The 24,448-nt window shown below is 37.2% G+C and overlaps 1 protein-coding gene across 8 annotated transcripts in view; it reads left to right on the top strand.

Moving 5' to 3' along the window:
* Positions 1-3,567: 3,567 nt before the first annotated feature.
* Positions 3,568-24,448, top strand: part of atp8a1 (ATPase phospholipid transporting 8A1) — a 104,221-nt gene continuing 83,340 nt past the window's right edge. For 6 of the 8 annotated variants that reach the window (XM_005802072.3, XM_023328989.1, XM_014469909.2 and 3 more), the window contains exons 1-2: positions 3,569-3,996; positions 21,985-22,099. In XM_005802072.3, coding sequence (XP_005802129.1) covers positions 3,948-3,996; positions 21,985-22,099 — 164 coding nt within the window. In that variant the 5' untranslated portion in view covers positions 3,569-3,947. Of the gene's footprint in view, positions 3,997-21,984; positions 22,100-24,448 lie in introns of all 8 variants that reach the window. The other 2 variants (XM_023328990.1, XM_023328988.1) reach the window with 1 other exon arrangement.

Raw genomic sequence — 24,448 nt, 5'->3', positions numbered from 1 at the left:
GTAAATTTGTTGCAGGTTTTATTCTACTGTCTCCTCCAATGCTGCCTCTCTAAACAGCAGTAAAGTGGCTCAGGTGGTTTACTACAGAGACAAACAAAAGGCTAAAAGAAGGAGAGGACACAACATCAATTAGAAGCAGGGTTTTCTTAGGGACATTGAAAATATATCGCTGTTTGATGCAGCGGTGCATCAGCGGTAGAGTGGTGAAGTATTCTCAGACAGTGCAGAGACTCAGACAGTTAAATGTATTTTTCTGCATAATTCTGATTTATTTGTTGATGGGAGGATTTCAGTCTCCTTAAGCATTTCCTTGACCTATTAAGAATGTACACCTCACCACCACTTGTCTGTTTTAGGATTTGATCGGTTTATTTTCATCTTTAAAAGTATAGCACATAAAAATGAACACAGATACTCAAAAGTTCAATGGCCATCACAATAGCTACATGTAGTATGTTTGGAGTCAAGGTGTCAAGCATGGTAATGGTGTCAGTGATCAAAAAACACATTAAAAGGGATTTAAAAGTGAACGAAGCAGAATGATATTAAGCTTCTCAAATGTGAACCATGTTTTTAAAAAATGGATATGTGCCACTAGACTTATACATTATGATGACCTCTGCTCAGAAAAGTGTCTCATTAATGGCTACAAAAAAGGTTTGCTTCAGAGGAAATATATCCAAATAATTATGGGAGGTGTACATATTTGAACCTGGATATATAATTTAGAAACTGCTAGGATTAGAAAAACAAACCTACACTAAAACTTCTGAAAACTTGTGGAGAAAATCTGAAGATCCCTAACCATGAACTTAAATGTGGCATTTATCAATAGATTTACAGTTGATTTATTTTTCTTCTGACAGTTTAAAAGGAGACAAAATAGGTCATAGGTTTGAATTTGAATTCACTTGCAGCAATAATGTCTATTTACTTACTCTGTCGAAATAAACGATTTTCAGGAAGTGGACTCATAAAAGGTCCGGTGAAGCTGTAAAACAAGCTGATGAAATCACTCCTGCTGTTTACAGCTGACACAGATAGTAGCAGCAGTAGGAATCTGGATAGCTGGCTGAAAGCGTCATTGTTTGGGCTGGGAATGCTATAAGACAGAAAACCAGAGCAACTTGCACATAGTCAAAAAGGCAGGCTTCCTGTCACTGTTTCTTAGCAACGGTGGGAGCTAAAGAGCCAAATCCCCGTGGTGGTGGGCTGATGTTGAATTAGGTGGAGGGGAGGGAAAGAAAGGAAATCTGCAGAGGAGATGTTTCTGTAGCAGGAAAATGGGAAAGCATGGACGTTTTTGGTGTTTGCTGATTATTTTTAGATGAGATGAAGCATGACCTTCTGTTAGAAAACATGGCTGCTTTGGATTTTCTGGATGTGTCATGCAAATCTTTAACATTTCTTAGAGCATTTCAAGAAAGGAAGTAGGATATCTTAAATGTTTTCCAAAAATAGATGTTGAACATCTATTTCTGTTGAAATTCTGTTGAAAGCATTTTACAATGCTTAAGATAAGCATTGTAAAAAAAAATTTAAAAAACCCTAATCCATCTGTAGTGTATCTGCAGTTCTCTCAAGCAACAGCAGTGGAGCTGCTGCTGCACAAATGGCATCGGAGCTGTGATTAATATTTTAACCGCAATGTGAATGAGCACAAAAAGCAATGCACAGCAGATAGGCAGCAGAGATGGGGTGGTTGCTGCTCACTCCCTCTGTTTTTGCATGCAATCTTTTAAGTATCTAGTTTCAGATCACCGAGCATCCAGCCGATTCATGACAAGACCATGACACATTGACGGAGGATATAAAGGAAACTGTGGGCCAGAGTAAATCACCTGTGGATTACATCTTCTGCTGAGCTCGTCTCCAGACAGTAATCACATAATAACACAATGACTGATAGCAGTGTCTGCTTACAGATGCTTAGTGTTGCTGCTGTGGTCTGTATCCAGGTCTGGATCCACAGTTATGCACTACTTTGTGAGTTATGTTATGGAAAAGATAGTTCAACTGGTTTATTTATGGGTTTTGCATCATCATCTGTAAAAGGGATCGACTAAGCAACATTTTCTTCAAAAATTCATGTTTAATGTATAAGCAACAACCTTCACCTGCCTGAGTACAGGTAAAAAAATAGATACTAGTTGCTAGGAAAAGGGAAACGTGAAGTAGAGAGGATACAAATCACAGAGATTTGTCAGAACCTTGTTAATAGATCGGTTCTTTATTTTTGCTCTAAAGCATCTTAAACTCACTCATATGGAAAAAAACAGCAAGCTCCTACTAGGCCTCATGTCTTAGTTGAAACAAAGTTTAACCAACAATTTTATTCATTAAAGATTAATAGGCGCTCATAGAAATGTATGCAGTTCAAGATTACTTAGTTAGCTTACTTATCTTCAATAGAGATTAGATAACCAACACAGGCCTAAGTTCAAATCACCATAGTGCCCTCTAAAGCACAGATAAACGTAGAAGTTTACATGAGTACATATTTTAAGACACAACGAAATATACATGCTTTATTTGTATGTATTTTCATTAGAACCTGGATATCCATAATGTTATATAATGCATAAATGAACTATGACTCTATGGTGTTATGTATTTCCTTTGTTGTTCAGGGTTCTGGTTTGTCTTATGTTGTCTTCTGTAGTTCACCACACAGGTTTTCTATAGAAATTAGGTCTGGGGAATGAGATGGCTGTAGAAGGAGATTGATTTTGTCTTTGATGAACAGTCAGAAAAGAAAAAGCTAGTTTCCGGCATCACTCCCAAACAACTGATTGGTATTTAGATAGTGTATAATGGATATTATTCAGATTTGATGAGATTAAGATTACATTTTTGCTGCAGTTCTCCATAAGTGAACTTTGGTTTTGCATTTGCTCCTCAAACATACTGCTGTCTATGCGCGGAAGATAAACCTGGAGTCTCTTGTAGATTAGTGACAACTGTCAAAAAGAAATTGACCTACTTTCAGTGTCCAAGTTATATACAGGAAATAAACAAACAAAAAAAATCACAGATTACTTGCGGGTCTGGTTAACTCTTAAAAAGTAGATTATCAAAGAAATATAAAAACACTAAATAAAAATAACTTATTTGAGAGATTGTTACAGTAACAAAAACTGCAAACAGTGAGTAAAAAAATTAATTAATAAATAAAACTATTATCTTTAATGTCTTCAGATTTACTTTAAGGCTTGGTCTACAGTATTTACCAGTCGTGCCATGTAAATCCATCAATCAATTTTATTTTCGCCTTTATTCCCAATAAAACAACAAAATTAATAATCAGTGATGCGCCAACTCCCCTTTTGTAAACAACATCTACTGCAGAGGGGGGAGGTCTTCACTCCGACCGGCAGATTTTTAAAGAAAAAAAACAAAACATTTTTACGTCAAACTTTATGAGCCATAATGATTAATCAAACGCCGGGTGTGTTTTATATTCATAGGTTTACCGAATTATTTAACTACTAGACGGAGAGAACTGGCAGCAATTTTGGTTCGACCGCCTCCATTCCCCCCCCGGTGAGCTCATGTGGTACGGTCCATATTGTGAAGCGGCACCGTCTTCCCTCGTTTCAGTTTGGGTTAAGTCCGCGTCCACTCCCTAGGAAATGAAGGCGTGTAACGGTTTGATTCTGGCCGTGTGACACTGGGATGCTGGAGGGCTTGTGAACCTCTGGGCTGCTTAGCCATGTTCCCTTCAGCTACGGCGAAATTTAACGGAGGCTGCTTTCAATTCGCCCGCCTCTCTCGTTAGCACACAGAAAGTGCTGTCCGCATGAGAGAGGCTCCTCCGCTGCATTTCAGACGGGGTTTCGACATTCCTTGACGGTCGAGAAGCAGCCGCACCAGCCGCCGCCGCAGGGTGCAGAACCCACGAGCTTCGGCCGCTTGACAGGTGCCGTCACTCGGCTGTGCTTGGAGAGATGCCGCCCGTCCAGAGAACAATGTCCGATCTTCGCACTCGAGCGGAGGGTATGTAGATGCAGTTGTAATCAGCTTTATGTGTTTGAGAAGCCGCTGGAGAGCATGTGTAGCAGTTTATGAATATTTATTTAATATAGCTGCAATGAAGGCCGTCTGGTATGAGCTGAGGGGAAGTGCAGAAACTTCTGAGTTAAACTGGCGTCAAGACTTAATAAGTTTCAGAAACGAGGCAAATCTCTGGAAGCCTGAATGTGTCAAAACAAAACCAGAAATGAAAGTAAAAGTCATCCTTTAAAAAAGTGGTTTTTGACACTTGAAATTTTGTAAGATTATCCATACTAATGTAACTCTTTCACTTATAAGGCAAACAAACTTATTGTTATTGGATTGTTATGACAGACTGAGATATTTTAGTGCATTTTTGTAAAGTAAAGGGAACTACATTGCTTTCAGGATATTTTACAAAAACATGATGTTCCATTTAGAGATCAAGATTTTTATTCATTCTTCCTTTTAAAACTAGTTCAAGCTCAGTCAGATTTAATGGAGACGGTCAGTGAACATTAGTTTAGGGTTAGGCCTTTCTAACACACAGGCAGCAATCTAAATTAGCAACTGGTCACATATGTAAACATGGAGCCTTGGGGTCCTCTTGAGAAAATAACCTAAATACCAAAAATAGTAGTGAGAAAGCGTATCCATTTTATAAATGCAGGAAATGATATTAAAACCGGGCTTGAATAAATAAAAGCAACATAATGGTGACTATATTGGCTAAATGTGTTGCCATTGGACCACTTTTAATTTGACTCAGAAAAAATACTTGCATGCTAAACCAAGACTCGGGGACAAAAGCAATTTTCATTTTGTAGATCAGGAAGATGGATGAATCTGCTGTATGTTGCTGCTGGAAGGCAAACCTCCCTCCAGTGTCAAATCTTTTACAAAATACTTTCCTCTTGGAGTTCTCTAATCGATCTTCCCATCAACTATGACCAGCTTCCCTGTCCCACAGCATGATGCCATCAGTATCACTGTGGATTGTTTGTGCTATGTTTGTCTTCCACCATTCGTAGCTTTTTTGCATATATAAAAAAATATTTTGGTCTCATTTGACCAGAGTACCTTCACCCACACACTCGCCATGTTCACTACATGACAAACTTTAAACAGGACTTCTTATGGCTTCTCCAGATGTATTATTCTACTGAAAAATACATTCAGTTGGGATTTATCAGTAGGTTATCCGCTACAGTTCTTTTGTTTGTGAAGTGAAATACAACATAAACTCTTCAAGATTTTATAGTTATGAGAAAATTTGTTTACCTTTTGTCTGTGAAAGTTGCTCAGTAGATTTGAGTTTTTGGGTGCGTCTCTTTTTTCAGGAGCTTACCGTATAGCTCAGTAAATCCATGCTCACCACAGGGTGCAGGTGCAGTCAGTTTTGAAGCCTTCGACCCTTCACATTCCTGATTTGATGCTGGCGCTGACCTCAGACCTCTCAGGACAGGGGCTGAATATATCTGCAGTGATCAATATTATACCTTGTGATTTATGACCCTTCTCGCAGTTTCTGTTTTTCTTTGCACCAAATGTAGAGTCTGTGCTGATGTGTTTTGATTAAGCCCAAGTTTGATTTATACACTGGCTACTTCCCCATTCTGAATTATGGCTATCTACTATATTATTTGGCTGCATAGCAACTAGCTCGCCCTGTAGAAGTGAAATGAAACAAATTCATTGAGAGTTTTCTGTTTGCTTATCTACCTCCTAAAATGTTGTGGATGAACCTAAAAACATGGACAACTCATAGTTTTTGACTAACAGTGAATTGCTATGCAGTGACTTTGTTGTAGAACTAGCTGCCAGCAATATTTGATATTGGTGTTGAAGTCTGTTCACCCGCCTATCAACAGATAATTCAGAAGAGAAACAGTTCACAGCTAGACAATTACAAGGCTCATATCAAGCGGCACTTTTCTCACCTCTATTTCTGTGTTTGAGTTTTGAAAAATCATCTAATAAATACCCTTTGACTGCTTTTTAAAATTTATTTATTTTTTTTTAACTTTGAGTTACTGTTGTCCCAACAGATGGCTACAGAACAACATAAAAAAAAATTCTGAAAGAAGAAATTTAGGTCTTGCTGAAAGAAACTGAGGAAATATTTTTTTTAGAGTTGTTAACATCGTTGTACATGGACAGTGAGATTGGAAGATGACCACGAAATTGGACAATTTTCAGTTTGTCTCATAGTGATGACCTGCTGTTTGGGGTGGAAAAAATAGACATTTTTTTTCCAAGCCACGCTGAGCTCTTCCAGGCTGCAATTGCCTTTGGTGTGGCTACGGTTACTGGGGGAATCAGACCAAAAGTTTCCTGTTTTGTTTAAATTAGCAGGGTGCTAAAAAGGAAGTTGCAGGACGTCCAAGAATGTAACAATCAATTTTAAAAAGGAAACTTTGGGGTGCTTGGTGGTTTGTTGGTAAAACTCACTCATCATCACGGTTGTTCTGGGTTTGAGTCCCGGTCTCGGACCATTTGCTGGAAACCTTTTCCATTTTAACCTGATGGAGCATTCTGCATTTAATAATTTTAGTAGAATTCTCAGCGGATATATTGTGCTATCTGTAATATCAACGCAAGCTTAATAAAACTTAGTGCACTAACCATGCTAATACTAAAGTCAGTTTAAAATCTCATGTCCTTGTTCTGAAATAACGAGGACAAACTACACTGCACTGCTGTAGAAAAATCCTGTTTTACAGTGATTTATCTATAAGGCAGTACTGTGGTGCTTTCTCAATTTATTTTTTTTTTCTTTTCCATTTTGCTTTCTCAATTTCTAATATTAGTAATTGACCACTCATAACAGGATGATTGTAAAGGAATATTTTGAATGCTGTCAAAGTATTTGAAGAGAAATTAGAATCAGCTATAATCAGCAGGGCAAAGCTTTCCAGAAACCATAGATTGGCACTTAACATTCTGATTGGTGCATCCTTACTTTGTGCCAACATCTCATCACAGATTGTTGCTATTCTTTAGGTGCTCATAAACAGTTTGCTGGTAGAAACCTAAATAATTTAATACAAAATATAGATTTTCTCTAAAACTGTTGACAATGTAGATTCTCAATGTAGAAGCTGGAGTCTCAAGAATAAAAACATTAATTATGCATCAGCTATTGCTTTCATGCTTACACTACTTTTTAGTTTTACGAAGAGGAAATAGTTGAGCTCTTTTCCTATCTGTGTGCTTGATAAGCTATGAAGCTGTCTCATGGCTTTGGATTTGTTTCATTTTAATGGACAGTCCAGTGTATAAGTCTGAATTAGTAGCATGATAAATCAAAAATGAGCTCAATAACTTCCATTTTGATATATTTTTTAAAGGAACATTTTGTTTACAGAGACATCATAATCCATTTTATTTATTGGTTTTGGTTGTTGTGGCTTATTTTGAATATTTAAAATATTTTCCAGCTCCAGTGTCAAGTGATCTTTACAAAAATGAAAGTTTATGGGTGTTTGAGAAGACATTCTGACATTATTATGCCATATCAATATATTCCATGAAAATGATCTCAGCAAAACAATACTATCATTTATCTCAATAATTATTTCCAGCAATTTATCTTCCAGCAAAATGTGTTATTGTGACAGGCCTACCAGTGTCACATAATTATTTTTGGTGTTTTTATGAGTCAGATCAAACCCCCAACCAGTTTTTTATTTTATTTTAATCACCCCAGCACACGGGGCAGACATCCATCTAGCAAGGGCAACCCTCTGCCAGGCTTACCACCTAATCCATCAGCGGCCCGTCCGTCAGCTCTGCATACTGCGCACACCCCTCGGTCTTGGCTTCCACGTGTTACTTCACTCCGTGTCACTCTTCTTTACTGTGTGGTGGAAACATTGGGCATCTCTGCCAATCTGTTGGAATGCGTTGCCAAAATAACCCTATCAAGTACACTTGGCACACATGTGACACACGAAACGATCGGCACATTTAATATGTAAATCAGCAACGAAAGGCAGGGACCTTTAGATTCTAATCTCTTGAACACAAATTTCCATGGACAATAGAAGGTGATTGATCACTTCTTCCTTGGTCTAGATGGAGAATCTGACAAATGCCACCAACAGTTAAAATGAGATGCAGAAAGGGACAAGCATCTAGTTTGCTATCTTAGCTTGCATGTTTAGCTGCAGATGGGTAAAATCCCCTTGTGTAGTTTACTCTAAAGATGAGAACAGGCTGGTAAAACCTGTCCTGACAGGAAGCTGTTGCTTAGTTCCTACTGCCAACATGCTTTTTCTGTGAGACACAAAATAATCTGCTGTTTCTTTAAGCCCTATACCTCTCTCTCTGCCTGCCTGCCTGTCTTAAGGTTTTATTCCCAAGTGTAAGTGAAGCGGGATGTTCCCCCTGTAGCATTTCAATAACACCAGCTAAGTCTCAGTCTGTCTGAATTGTGGTATCAGCATGAAGGGAGAAACTGGAGGGGGACAGACTTCTCTCTTCTGAAGGGATCCAGTGCTACCTGTGTGCCCTGCGGATCACCGGCTGATAATAATGTGGCACAGAAGCCCAACACGCCACTAAATCCCTCGTCTCGAGCTGCCAATGTGATATATCAAGTCCCCTCGGGCTTTCCTTCTCTATGTGCTGGAATGGGACGTCTCCTCTTCTCTGCTTTCTGTTTAACGTCTTGCCTTCATCGGTTACCTGCTGCCGGTCTAACCTTGTTACTCTTCAGACTCTTGACTGCGCTCACTTCAATGACTCTTCTCTGTGCATCGCAAACTGCTGCATTAGGTATAAGAACTATTGTGCAAGTGCAGACAAAAAGGAGGTACAGTTTCTAAAATGTGGAGAAAGCAAAGGCAGCTCCAGACCAGTATGTTTTTGCCAATGTTTATTTTAATCCCACTTTTGCCTAGAATGCCCTTTTTGAACTTACTGATTGCTAATTTTACAGTGTTCTAGTTTGGAAATTCTTTGTGTTGTGAAAGCCAAAAGTACGCCTTTTAGAATGTATAATAAAATAATAATTAGGTAAATGATTAACTGTGTATCATTTACACAGAAAATGATACACTTTTGCACAACATCGTATGACCAGTCTTAGTCGTATTTGCTCTGTTAGATATTTTAGTGTTTTCTGATAAAAGCAATAAAATAGCATCTTTGTGTTTGTTTGAAATCAGTGTTTTGGCTAGACATTATATCTGGATGGTGCAAAGATGCAATGTTTGCTAAGCGCTATGCATTTGCACACCAATGTTTGGGCAGCTGCATTAACATTTTCAGCCCTCGATGTCCTCTCAGATTTTAGGTTTGGTGATGATGAAGCTCATGGAAAGTGATGAGAAAATCTTGGTGATTGAAAAGAAATAAGAGTGATAAAAACAATAACAACTGTTGTCGATGCAAAATTCAACATAAAAAAGCATAGATGCATGCTTTCCTGCACCAAGAAACCAGATTCATCTTGATTGGACCTGACTGATCAGCCAGTTGGAAACTCAAAAATGATTCTTCTTTTCCCAGTCAGTGAGCACACCGTGCAAAGCGCTACCAGGTCATGCTGACAACAATAATCTTTGGTGTGGGTGCTGATACGAGGTAAAAAGTATTTTCATTTTAGTTAAGATGTTTGAGGGTGTATTCACACCAGCCCTGTTAAGTCCGCTTCAATCAAAATCTAGTTTTCTGACAGGGAGGTGTAAATATGCAATTAAACTCTGATGTGAACAAAAAATAAATAAATCAAACTCTAGTCTTTCTAAAACCTAGGTCTTGGTTTGGGAAAAGTGAACTCTGGTATAATTTGAATTCATATCTGAATGCAAGTGGACTGAAGGTCCTTCCAAAAGCAGAAGCGGGCCATAGCGCAGGGGATTCTGGTAAATGCAACCAAAACTAATGTACGAATCAGCACCTGTGGGAGAAATGGCTTCTGGTATTTTGCCAGAGACAAAAAAGAAATCCTACAACCACCAATATCTCACTCTGCTCTATTTTTACTTACTTTTTGTGAAGAAGGACGCAGTGCTCAGTGTTTTCTTCAGTGGTTTTTGGTGCAGCCTCATCTTAGGTGAGGCAGTAAATAGGTTTTCAAAAGTTTTGGTTTGTTTGACAGTGCAGTGTGAAAGCAAACTGCAACAGCTGAATATGTAACAAATGTTACAACTTTGGTCCTCAGCTGAACCTAGTTTACCAGACTACTAAGTGTGAAAACAGTCTAAAGTTAATTTAGTGAGAGCAGATTTAATAGTCTAAAATAAATGTATTTTATGACAAGTTCAGGTGGTCAGGTGCTTCAGTCTATAAATTGAGAAATATTAGTAATTGTATTTTCAAAGCTTTTTTTATATTGCAATTTTTAAAGAAAAATGTGGATTTTGGTGAAATTAGCATTGCTAGGCCTGAACTGTGCAAAAACTGGATACTGGAAATCGGACATAAAATTCTGATTGATGCCTCTCAAGTGTTATGATTTGCTTAATGGATTGGGTACATTTCCCATCTGCCATCTGTGTGAATTTAACTATTTAAAAGACATCTAATATGGGATGCTTTGCGGTTGAAAACAATTGTCACTTTGTGATCACAACTTGAATCTCTGGAATCTTGCAGTCTCTCAACATAAATTCAGTGATTCACAGTTAAAATCTTCTTTCCATTAACACCTGCAAAATAATCTCTACATTGATGGTAGAAAGGAAGCTTAAACCTCCAGATGTGTCATAAATTAGTATTTTGTGGTGTAAAAGATGACGAGAATTCATTTGATAAACTCGATATTCCCAAACAATCCTAGCAGTTGCCGGTTGTTTTTCTGATCTGGGTGTGTCTCTGTGACACAGCAAGAAAATGCAACAAGGTTATGTGCAAGAATACAGCCAGTGAGGCTGTGGGATGATGAGGTCTGATGAAGAAGTGTTGGCAGGCTCTCCACAGGAAAGCAGCACCATCAATGGTGGGTAAGATGAAACTCCTGCTGTCCTTCACCTCCCTGTGCACCTCCATCCTCCCAGAGCTTGTGGATTTTATGGGCCTGATTGTGTCTAATTTGTGTCTAATTTAGATTTTGGCTTAACAAGGTCATAGTGCCTCTTCTATACATGGATAGTTCCAACTATCCATGTATAGAATGGATAGTTCTATACTATCCATTCTATAGTATAGAACTATAGGTAGTATATATACTACATACTACATAGGTAGATTATATACTACCTATGTATATAATCAACTATACATAGATAGTATAGTTGATTCTATACCATCAACTATAGATGGATTCAAACTATCTATAAATGGATAATTTGAACTACCCATGTATTGAAGCGTTTTTCTTTTTAATATCTTATCACATATATCTACGTGCATTTGTGATACTGGTTCACAGTTCTGAGTAAGTGATCTTTTACCAGTTCAGATATCTAAGGCAATATCTGGGTTACAAGAAACTGTAGCCTAATCTACATTTTCTTTTAATTTATAGCCCTGCAATATTTGACATATGTAGGTCATGTTCTGTAGATGGTGATGTTAATGGCACATGAAGTGATCGCTTTCATGAGAGTCTGTGCTCCTACAATAGAAGCGCCATAACTAATATTAACAGATGACCTACTCTAAAGATTTAGGCCTGAATCAATTAGACAAGTATGAGGTCCACATAAATGTTTCCTCAATGCACTTAAGAAAAGGGCATGTTCTCTGCAGACGTGCAATATAATTTGCAGATGTTTCTGGCAAATGGTCTCATTAGATGCGACACATCAGGTCAGTTGACATCATTTAAAACACTGACTAGGATTAATTGTTATCTGCCATTTCATTATTGCAGTTATTTATAGATGGTATTTGATGGAAATGAGCCTGGTTGGCTGTCATTTTTATCCTTTCTTTAATTTTCCTGTCGGTTTTTGGTAAATGCCAAGTAAAAATTTTTTAAATGACAATTTTAGGGTTTTTTAAAATGAAAATGCACATTGGATAATAACATATGCACAGAATATATTCATCCCTTTCACACGATCTCTGAGCTATGGTAGTTTACACAGGTTCTTTTTAGGCAGCATGAATGAACAGATACGCTGTTTGTTTTTAAGTTTGAATCCTACTAAACCGGTCAGACAGACACAATCCTGGTTGTCCTGCCTAATAAGTCTAACCCTGGAATAATAACATAAAAACAGGTTTGGTCTGTTTTAGGCATGGGGTGTTATGAGGTTTTTGTTGAATGATGACCTTTAGTAAAAACAGTTATACTGGTATTTCCACAAAAATGTTTAACATGATGCAACTGCTTTTTAAAAAATAATTATTTCTTGTTATGCAAAATAGTAATTGATTTATACTACTAAAACTAAAATGTATTTAGTTTTAATTTTGATACATATAAATAAACAAGAAAATTGATCAAATAGGTTTTAGTTTAGGATTAACATAAATAAATTCCGAATTTAATCAGCCTACTTTCATATAAGGGACACTAGAGCCCACAAAAGACCCTCTGGAGGGGAAAAAACAAAACAAAACTTGTTATGTCTTGATAGCAATATCTGGCCTGTTTTGGTTGAAAGTATTTCCTAAATTATTTGTAACTTTTCATGAATCTCTGCCAACAGAATGGCATTTCTAAGTTTCATTTTCTAATTGTAATTTAGAACACAGAAATTTGGAATTGTCTTATAGCTATTAAAGCTGATTCCTAGGGCCTTATTTTAAACAAAAGCAGACAATTAATGTGCTGTATTTTCTAAAAGATTTTAGTGATAAATATTTTTGTAAATATTTAAAGAAACATCTTTAGAGTGGGGTTGCTTTTCAGTGTATGTGTTACCTCTGATCCAGAGAAGATGTCTAATTAGCTTTGGCCTGATTAACTTTTCATGAATCTCTGCCAACAGAATGGCATTTTATTTTTTTATTTATTATTTTTTTTACATCACATTGTTGTCTTTGTTTATAGCTGAACACTAACTGAGCACATAATAGTCTTCGGTTCCTGCAATGATTTTTTTATGCAAGGTGCTAATTGGCCTTTATTAGTATTCCAACAAGCTATGCTAAGATTTGCATAACATCAGCATTTTAGCATAATCTATATTTAGCATGCTGGAAGCTGCTGTTTTAGCCTAAGAAATCCTTCAGGGGCCTTATTTGAAACGGTTTTGATGCCTTCATAATATATCAATGCTGCTGACATTCGAAGCATTTGCAGGGATGTGCAAAGTGTATAGCATATGCTCTTGTGTTTGATCATTCATAAAGTCGCTCTGAGTGGAAAGGCTTGTCTCTCGGCAGATCCCTCACTAAGCTCAGCCAGGCCATCCCTGTGATGTCACTGCTAGACCCAGCTGCCTGCGTTGTCCCCGGACTTTTCGTCCCGCTACAGTCTGCCTGAGCCTATGAGGAGCCAGATGGAGCCAAACAGGGCGGAGGGATTAATTCTGCAGCTGCCCTGTTGTTGTGGGTGCTGGTTACAGCACCGAGGTCTGATAAGAGACTTATGGATGTAGCTTAGATTGAGGCAGTACCTATAGTCTCCAATAGCCCTTCCTTCCATTCACAAATAGTGGAAAGATAGAAAAGGATGATTTTTATCTCTGAGACTTTGGCCATAAATAGACTGCAGCCTTGAATAGGCTGCTCTGTCCACTAAAATATTTATCTGGGTTGAATGCATCATGTAGAGAGTTGGTGCCGCTATACAGATATACAAGGACGTGGTATATTAGGCCAACTTTGCAAACCCATTAAGAGATCACAAATTACATCACTTCTGAACTAATATGAAACCTTAATGATGGTAAGGAGCCTCTGTTTAAGTGCCATTCAACAATGACAATGCTAAGATCTGTTGTTTTTCTTTCAACTGGTTTGACTGGTGTTCACTTCCTGGTGTTGGATAAGTGTTACTACCTTCCTGCTTCTTATTCCCATTTCCTTTATTATTGAATAAGCTTTGAGTGAGCCTGATTCTGTCCAGGCAGACAGTTTCAATCACACTTTACTAACCTGTCAGGCTTATCGGTCCTAGCTTTGTGTCTAAGGGAGACTAGACAGGATGTGTTGTATTCTGAGAAATTTATAGTTTTAAATGCCGTACTTGACTGCGTACTTTAAAAATTACAGACCTAATAGATAAATGGTTATGTAGTTATTTGACAAACAAAAACCATTTGATATATTCTATGAAAATATCATAGTGCAAAGATGTCAAATATGGCGTCCTACAAGGTTTAGTGTTGGTACATTTGAAATAAACGAAAAGTCTAGTAAACAATAACTTGCCTTTGCAGCTCAAATAAATATTTGAGACAACATTATTGATGAAATAATTAAATCCAAGTAGGCTGACCTATTTTTAAATTTGAATAAACAAAATGTATGATCTTTGGTTGCTGATAGATTCAGTTTTTGTTGAAAATTGTAAGTTTTTATGGCTAACTTTAGATTTTAGCTGGAATAAAATGAAAAGTATTCATAGAAATGCACAATATAGTAATACGCCCAGAGTTGCGCAGTTTCATACTTGTGTTATTTATTTATTCTACCATATTTGACTTGATGTTTGGAAGTTTGGGGATGCACTTATGCGACTAACTGTAAACCTTTGATCTACAATAAAGAGAAAAAAAATAATATGAAGGCAAGGCAACATACCAAGTCTGCTTAAAAATGTAAAGGTTTGGTTAATTTATTTATATATAAATCTTTAAAGAAATTGTGGCTAGAGCTTATGAATGAGAGATGATCATAGATGGGAAAAACTATTCCAATAATGTGTGCATGAACTATATGTAATAATAATTGAACAAATGAAGCATCTTTATATTGGACAGAATTTGTTTTTTAAGATAGGAATTTGTCTTGCTTGACATTTTCTCTGCTATATACAGTACAATAGTCGCCCAGCCTTTCTAGACTGACAGGGGAAGACCATCATGTCATAGTCGAGTCCTCTGGACAGTTTTTCCCACTGGGCGCCCTGTCCAAAATATGTCCCTTCTCTTGACTATTGTTCCACCAGTCTGCATCTTGGCTGACACAAGCAATAATCCTGACATCTGGCCTGCATCCAAACATATTACAACTCTCAGTGGCATTGATCCTTCCCCAAGAGGCTTTCCCTTCAGAGCTGTCTGCCACTCCTCGCTGCTCCAACTGAGGTTTATTTAGCCTTGTCTGTGGAGTTCTAACTTGCTTATTATAGTACAGAAGGATAATAATAAAGCTCAAAGGAAATTTTTGTCTGGTTTCCCTTCTTGTTTTTATTATTGTGAGTGGGATTGACGTCATGACGCACACTGGAGTTAATGTAGCTTCTAGAGATAAAAAGCAGAACTTCCACTAAGACGTTAATAGCAGTAATCACAATATGTTTTACACAGGCTGTTGTAGAACCAGGGGACTTGAACTTAACAGAGAAGATTTCAGAAGAGTTCTTTAAAAGGGTTCTGTGAAAACTTAATTTATCGGAACTATCAACTCTTTCATCTCATCAGTTTTTGCTGATGATGAGATGAATAATTACACACATATTTAAATTACAGGATTAATGTTGAATGTTAGATCAGTATTTGCAGTATTAGACCACTTTCCGGCTTCCACCCTGTTTCTCCTCCCCAATCCAATTAAAGTGTTCAACTCAAAGCCTTAAATTGGATCAGATGTGTAAGAATAGTTGCTGCAACAGAAACCTGACGAGGGTCTTAGGCCCATAGGAGGCATAAACCAACCCGATAGAGGTAGACATCATGTTGGGAAGTTATTAAGCCATTGGAATTTAAGTTATACTTAGGAAACTGGTCCTTAGTCCTTGTTCTGCCTCACAACCTCAGACTGCTTGTTATAGTGGCACTTGAATTAGTTATACTCTTATAGCTGCCGATTAGAGGCCCTCCACCTCACAGGAGATGCTTCAGAAGTAAGATCAGTGTGGGAATAATTTCCATTCTGTTTTTTTTTGCTTCTTTTTAAGTGCAGCACCTTTGAGCGCGACTGACTGTCGCTTCTCTGCATTTTACAGCAGAAGTAGTAAGTTAATGTTTAGAAAATAAAAAAAAAAGGTCAAGGGTCACAAGCTCAGTCAGAAATGTTTTTGTGTACTTGTATCTATCAAAAGCTCTGTTTTATGTCACAGGTGAGGTTAAACATACAGAGTCTGTGTATAATAGGTCCAGTGATGTTTGATGGTGCTGTATTTCATTTTATGAAGTTCTCACAAAGTGACCATACCAGTTATGTTTATTAGCTGGGTTTGGTTAACCTTGGAAGCTAAGTCGCTACTCCCCACTGCGTCCTTAGTATGACGGCGACGTTACTCATTAGATTACATACTGTGGTGTGTGTTGTTCTGTCTTTGATTGTTAAAATACATTTTTGTCTTTGGTGTCTGACATTGTGCTCTAAAGCAGTATTTTGGTTTAGCTAGACTATATTTCTTTCTTATTATTTCTTAACTTCTTGTATAGGGCATTTTACAGCAGTCAGTAAGTAAACGGTCAGAAGCTCAGTCAGAAGTATGTATTCATGTACTTCTATCTAAATCTCTCTGTTTTGTGTTGCAGGCAAAAATAAACACTTGTGACACCGAAATTAAAGTTGTCCAGTCTGTGTGTAACAGAAGCAACATTAGGGAATCTGAAGTTGTGCTTCTGTCATGAGATGTATGTGGAAAGACATACAATAGAAATCGTTGTCCGTTGGACTACGTTAGTAAAGACGCCACAGGAAACCTCAAGTAATGTTAAGAAATAAGGTAGGGATCTAAAACAATCATGTAGTTCTTATGAACACACACACAAGAAGGAATAATAAAAAAAATGCAATTTCTTTTTCTGATTTAAATCTATGAAATTTATGAAGGTTATTAAGCAATAAAATCTGCATTATATGTTTTCCAGTGTCATAACAAAGGTTAGGAGAAAATGTTTTTTTAAATCATTGCAAACAGCAATGGAGGTAAAACATGACATCAGAAATCAAAGGAACTAATTTATTATTACAAGTCAAGTAGGACCAAGCCTGAGACATTATTTGTTTTTTTCCCCTTAGTTTTCTTCAGCAAAAGTAAAACTCAGGTTTACTGTTATCTACTTTCTTGCTGGTCCACTTTATCTTTCTATCGTAACTCCCTTTTACAACTTTGGGATTACGTCTTGGCTTCTATCATCAAGTTTGTTAATTTTGGCAAGATAATAATTTTGTGACCAGTTTCTCGTCTTTATTTATTTATTTTTTGTAAAACTTTGACCTTCTGATACAAATTATTACTTATAGTGTCAAACTTATTATAGTAAGGTTTCCAGAACTGTCTGTTTCTAAATCCTACTTGTTTTATTATAGACATCTCAAAAGCATAAGAAAGCAACTTTGTTTTGCTCAGTTTAGCCTTCCTGTTATCTTCTGCAACTCTTAATGTCTCCTTCTCTTAACCTGAATGAGCAGCAGACATGTGGCAGAAAATATATATTTTTTAATGGCTGTGTGCATTTCTTGGCTTCCTTTGTTTTCATTTTGAAACACACAAATGCTTTTGAGAACAAATATTTCAAATCACAAGAAAATGTTATTTATTACTATTTTTTTTTTTTACATTTCAGTTAGCTGAAAAGTTAGACATAACTTCCTTTAAAATTGTAAAGCAATTCATGCCTCCTGTCTGATTCCTATTAAATTCATGTCCAGCTAATTATATATGTGCCATCTAGAAAATGAAAATATTAAGGTCAAAGTAGCTGATGGTAACATACAAATACAAGTCAGGGTTGTTTCATAGAGATCGATGAAATATTTACGTACTTAACATATTTACTCAAATTGAGTTCTCATCTTGTTCCGTAGCTGCTAAAAGGGAGGGGAGGAGGCTAAGTTAAATAAGAGCACAACCAGCAACTGGTGCATTGCAGCACCTGGCCTACCCCAGTGGCCTACTCCTGCTGCGAAGGCTCATTCAGAACACAGAGGTGCAGCATCAATCACATCCTCAGCCACATGGCCTGCTTCTTCACAATGGCCTCATGCTGCAGTGATACTTGCTGTCTTTTCCTGTCCTCAAGTGTTACAAACAATATTGTTTTTAAGTTAATTCTTGCATTATAGATTAAAGACTTTCTACCTCAGATTAAAACAGATTTGTTTTTGAAATCTGTTCTCTCTGTACACTGTGTGTCCCTAAGTGAGCAAAAGACAAAGACACAACACTTGACTCTGCTGTTGTTGTGCTGACACTATCCTCCCCGCTCCCCCCAAACTAATCCAATAAACCACCTTTCCTGATCTGACATCTTGCATAACGAGGTCGGGATAACCACCCAATGTTTTCCCTGGTGACCAAATGACTACAACAGGCCGTTTATTTTTAGCTATCGAACACATGCTGAGTAGAGAAACTTTCCAGATAAGATTTGTTGGGTACTTCTTGGTATACGCTAAGTAGACTGTTAAAATAACAAGGACTGGAATTTGAGATTTGGGGTTTACGTAACATGAGTTGGAAAGTAATAAAGGGTAAGGTGAGAAAGCGAAGGAAAGCACGGAGCAGTGAAAGTGGAAAGCTTGACTTTAAAGGCGGTGTCAGTCTTCCACCTTGTTTCCTTGACGTGACATGGAGGGAACACTGCAGAGCAAGCTAGGGTTACAACTGGGGCATATCATTTAGTGTCTCTGGTTACAGCATCTCACCACTCTCCAGTTTGTTGTCGTTGAAGCCATTTTTCTGCACTCACATGACTTTCTTTCCCGTTTCCTATTTTTGTCGTCATAAAAGCTTTTCTTTAACGTCAACCCATATCTTCTAACGCAACAAGTAGCATGTGATCAGGACCAGCCTGATAATTTTATAGTCAGGGAATACTCTCTGTACCTGAAGGTTTGAGTGATACTTTCCTGGGTCTGCCCTTGGTATCACTCCAAACATTTAATTGAAAATAAGGAAAAAGATGATACAATTTTTCTCAGAATGTATATTTTTAAATTTTTTGTGTGATCTAGGCTGTCTATCTTTCAGTTCCAATGCTTATACATTGGAGCTCAGTTACAACTTAACTCCTGTGACTATAAAGAAGCATAAAAAACAAGTTTAAATATTACACATCGATTGATCTAAGCATTCTATCATCTGGTAATTAGCTGATTTTTATTAAGTCAGACATGTGAAAAGAGAAAAGAATGGCAACTATGGAGACCTAAATTACTGAAGGACTTGAATGTTTATATTATAACCTCACACTTTAAAATATTTTATTGGTATACAGACAAACACAATTAATATGGAAATATTTTTAAATTCCAAATAATAAATGTAGAGCATGAATATTTATTCAGTCCTGAGTGAACACTTTGTAGAATCATCTTTCACTTTCGTTACAACTGACCATATTTGGGGTATGCCTCTGCCAGCTTTAGACATCTACAAACTTAAAACTTTTCATCTTTACAAAATAATTCAAGCTCAGTCAGACTGGATAGATGTTGACAGGAAAATTTGTTCCTGAACTTTGACTGGGTCTTTCTGACGCATGACGGTGATGTGATTTGAAGATGGACCTTCACCCCAGTTTCTAGTCTTTTGCAGCCACTAATGTGTCTTCTTCCAGGATTTCTCAGTATTTAGCCCATTGCGTCTTCCCATTAACTCTCACCATCTTTCCTCGGCCTGCTGGAAAGTATTCTCATAACATTATGCTGCCTCCTCTGCTATTTCATCTTGGGGAAGGTATGTAAAAGGTGATGAAAAGTTCAGTTTCTATCTCATCTTACCACAACAACGTCTTCCACTGTGCCCCACATGGTTTGTGGCAAACTCCAAACACAACTTCTTGTGTCATTGTCTATTAACAATGATTTCTTCCTGCCATTTTTTCCTTCAGGACAGCCTTTAGGTTTTCTTATGATTTTCATAGTTGTGCTTCTTGGCAGCTCCTCCAGAGTTACTGTAGGCCTTTTGGCTGCTTCGTTGATAAATGCTCTCCCTCCACCATGTCCCAGTATGTTTGCAGATGTTTTATACTCTTTCTATTGTATGAGAGATGGTCTGAACTGGACTTTTGAGATTCTCAAAGCTTGGAATATAGTTTCATAACTTAACCCTGCTTTAAATCCCCTCCTCCCCTATGTATCTCTGAACCTCTTTGTTTCATCACCAGTGTTTTCTAACACAGCTGAATTTACACTGAGTAAAACCTTAGTAGGTTATCAGAGGCACTGGATTTTAATTTAGGACTGTTGGAATAAAGGGGGTTGAAAAGAAAATATATGCATTACTTTTGTTTTTTTTATCTTTAAAACATTTAGTAAACAAGGACATTTTCTTTCACCTTCACAATTATGGTAACATGGCAACAATTTGTTTTGCTGTACCTTTAAAAATAAGTGTCAGACCTTGCTAGTTCAAACCTAGCTTGCTTTTTATAAATTTCATAGACCATCCTGTTCTGCACCAAGTAGGCTTTTTCATGATGCACCTGCAGAACAGAGCCTGTTCATCTTGTGTTAGTTTTGCTTACAAAGTGAGACCCTTGCCAGTTTTGGATTGGCTCCTTGCCAATAAAAAATTGCTTCACACTACCTTCATGAGCGTCTCTGCAACCCACATGCAGCCCCCGTTGCGCCTCAGTAGTGTTGTCCTTGCAGCCCACTTTGTTGACCTCAGTGGGAGGCTGGGAGCAGACTAGCGCCTTGTGATGTCAGAGATGGAAGGAGAATTTCATCCAATCAACGAGAGGCTTTTAAAGGACAGAATAATTGCTTCCATGTTTTAAAACTGCTTTATTTGGAAGAAAGAAAGTGTTGGTGAGTGAAAACAATAAAATCAATATTTTCTTTACAGGATTAAAACAGAGTATTTTTGAAACTTTAGCCATAAAACAAATTTTCAGTAAAATAGTTCAACTACACATTGACAAAGGCACTTTGGTGGTGTTGTTTCAAATCATCAGACTGCATCAGCTAATCTTCTCACATAAGAGCTGTGCAGTCTCTGCAGCAGGATGTCACATTGGACAGGAAATTCTGAGTAATAATCACACATATCCAGCAACAAAATAGCCCCCTGACTGTAAAATAGTAATTGAAATGTAGACTTTATTAACATGTTTTAAATAATCAGACCACAAACATTTACTTTCGCATACTTTTCTTTAATCTACTGGTTTAATGAGTGGGTGGTCTGTGCTCAAACTTCCTGTAAAAGAAAGGAATGATCATTGAGTCAGACCACATTCTCCCGATGGTGTTTCACAATGCCTTTGGGTGACCATGACTTAAACACTCTGACATTCCCAGTCTTTCACTGCTTGTCTTATTTAGCTGCACAAAATAGATGGACAATGTTCTTGTTTATCTTTTTAGATATAGTTTTTATTACTTTATTTATATAATACATATGCATCCCCTTCGGTTTGCGTTAACAGTGTTGTTGTTCATTCTTGATATGATGATTTCCTATTGCGAACTTTTGCTGTTGAGATTACAAGAAATTAGCTTGGCAACTCTATGTAATATTTTCTAAATCCTCTTCCCACTTCTTTGATGTTTTAAACTTTTTACTGCTGTCAGATTATTGCTCCAAAGTTTAGGTGAGTGTTCTGTGAATTTAACTCTAAATGTTTCTTTGTCTTTGCTAATTCATTGTCTGCTTCATGACCAATTCAGTGACAGTTGACACTTGGTTTAGCCACACCCACTCTTTCAGATAATGGATTGATAGGAAGTGTTGCAAATAATTCAAGACTAGAATTACCATGTTATTTAGTATCATCTACGATATCACTATATAAACAATAAAATAATATAAGGCATATTGCCATCTGAAGCAGTAAAGCATCTAATGTCTCCATAGACTTCCCCTGACTGTGGCTCCTCCTCTCCTACCAAGGTCTCCTTTGGTGTTATTCACACTGGACAACTCAAAGACTTCAAAACAGCTTTTCATCTTACCTTTTTTGGTTCTTTTGATGTTTTATTTGTTCTTTAGACTAAAACCTCCTTTCTTGCCTGATGCAGGATATGAAAAGACAGAGGACACACCAGAGAAGACGTCACTGGCTGACCAAGAAGATGCCCGGCTTATATACCTCAATCAGCCGCAGTTCACAAAGTTTTGCAGCAATCGTGTCAGGTAAGAAGGTTATTCATTGAAATGTGCCAAAGATAATAACTATGTGTGCATTATATCTAGTGACAGATCCGTGAGGTACAAAGGAGTCTCTATATGTAAGAGCTGAGTTAATGTTATGTTGGGCAGCTGACTGGTCCACTTCATCAGGTGGTCAGTTTAAGCTTAAGTGGGGCTCTTTGCTGCTCCTTTTCTATCAAACATGCTCAGTGCTCTTGCAATACAATGGTGGCCAAGAAATGATCCCAAAAACAATTTTACAAACACAGATTTGTTGTTCACCAAACTCAGGACCCAGTAGCAATGTCCTCTCAAGAAAACGGGATATATTTATTTATTTTTTTAAATTTTATAACAGAAACTGAAGACTTGGTTTCCTTTCAAAGTTTTTTTCTTCATGGTTTCAGTCCCAAAATTTTACTCTTCTAATAGCTTTTATTTTTGAATAAATTGCTACTTTCCTGCTTTCTGTGAATGGTACAAGAGACTATTTTGTATTTTCATACTGTGTCCCTACATCCATCAATCCAATAATATTTCCATCTGTTTCTCGTTTATTTGTTTTTGTTCTTCTACTTTATGGAAGGTAAAAGGGACAAAATTAAATAAATACATCATTAAATCATGAGTAAAATGTACTATGAAATAAATAGCGTTGACTACTTGGATAATATGGCCGTCTATTAAGGCTTTCCCAGTTGCAAATAAATACATTCTTGTTATCTTGTGTAGTTGATAGGAAGCCTTTTTACTGATGCATTATGAGCTGCACAGGTAGTGTTAAAGTGTTTGCACTAGAAATGGATTAGAGCAGATGTTTCAGCCTGACCTTTCTACTTTATTGCTCTTCTCCAGGGAGTACAGGATTTTTGCCTTGAAGGTCAAAATTGTTTGGAAAATGCCGTCAGCTAGCATTCCTGCATGAGGAACTTGATATGTACAGTATATGCACACGCAGAGATGACTGTAAGCTGAACAGGTGTAGTAACAGGAGACTTTGAATGGAAACATGCACAAGCTTTTGCCATCTGATTTAGATCATTCTCATCTCCAGTACAAGTTATGCAGAGTCTCACTGATTTCATTGTTTAATTGGCAACTCTGAAGAAGTGATAACATATTTTTAGTGGATCTAAGATGTATAAAACATTAACTGCAGAGACTTGCTGGCGTCTGCTGTAGGTTCTGTTTCACTCCAGCCCAGATAAGCCTCCTGGAGTCCGGTGCCAGTGTGCCTCAGGGATCAGGATTAGAAAGCATCAATTAGGATGGCATGGTGAGATACTGTAATCAGTTATTTTGTGCTTTAATATTTCTACATTACATTGTTTTCTATTAGCTTAGTCATCGGAATCCTGGTGGCCTGCATCCTGATGGTCATTTAGGCTATTTACTCCGCTGGGTTAAGAAATTTACATATTAACAAATCAAAGAAGAACTGAAGGAGACTCAAATTAGGAACTCTCCGTAAGCTTTAAAGGGGGCCAGTATTATGTATACTCCAGGTACATAGTGCCATTTTATAGCACAGTCAAGTAACTACGTCACCTTCAGATGTTATAAAAATGTTCTATATATTCAGACTTTTACTAACATTTCTTCAACAGTTTAGGTTCCCAAATCAGTGTACTATAGTGAAACTAATTTTACTAACTTAAATACATCTTCGCCTCAGTCTCCACCTGGATTAAATCCAAAGTGAAGGAGCTGTAGCTCATGTTATTGTGGATTGTTTACACACCTGCACTTGCTGCTGACAGACTAATGTAAAAGGCAATTAATCTCTAATGTTGACAGTTTGTCTTGTGAAAAGATGAGCGTGCCTTTTTCCTTGTTGGCCATCTATTGTGTGAAACGCATGGTTGATATGAACACACAAAGCGCTAAATAGCCAGCCAATGTGGAATATGTTTTTTTTTTTAATCATCATGACTTTCCAAAGGAAATCAGCAATGTATTTCACTGATTTTATAAGCATCCATGTGAGCTTCTGTGTAAAGCTAAGCTCCATGTCACCATATCAAAGAAACTACTGTCAAGTTAATGAGAAACATAGCTCGATGAAAAATAGCTTAATGTTAAATGTTGTATATGCGATGGTACTGTACCGTGTAAATTATGCTTATGTTGGTATTGTATCACAAGCCTTGGCAATTTTGCTACTGTACACAGTGTATGTCCTATAATGCATTTCACTCATGAATACCATTGCAAATATTAGTGTGACACATGTTTGTTTTTTATCACATAAGTTATATAATTGTGCATATATTTTCCATCTGATTTAGATCATTCTCATCTCCAGTACAAGTTATGCTGATTCTCACTATTGTTTAATTGGCAACTTTCACC

Source organism: Xiphophorus maculatus, chromosome 23, assembly GCF_002775205.1.
Source record: "Xiphophorus maculatus strain JP 163 A chromosome 23, X_maculatus-5.0-male, whole genome shotgun sequence".
Taxonomy (NCBI): domain Eukaryota; kingdom Metazoa; phylum Chordata; class Actinopteri; order Cyprinodontiformes; family Poeciliidae; genus Xiphophorus; species Xiphophorus maculatus.
This window is presented reverse-complemented; position numbering and strand designations above follow the sequence as displayed.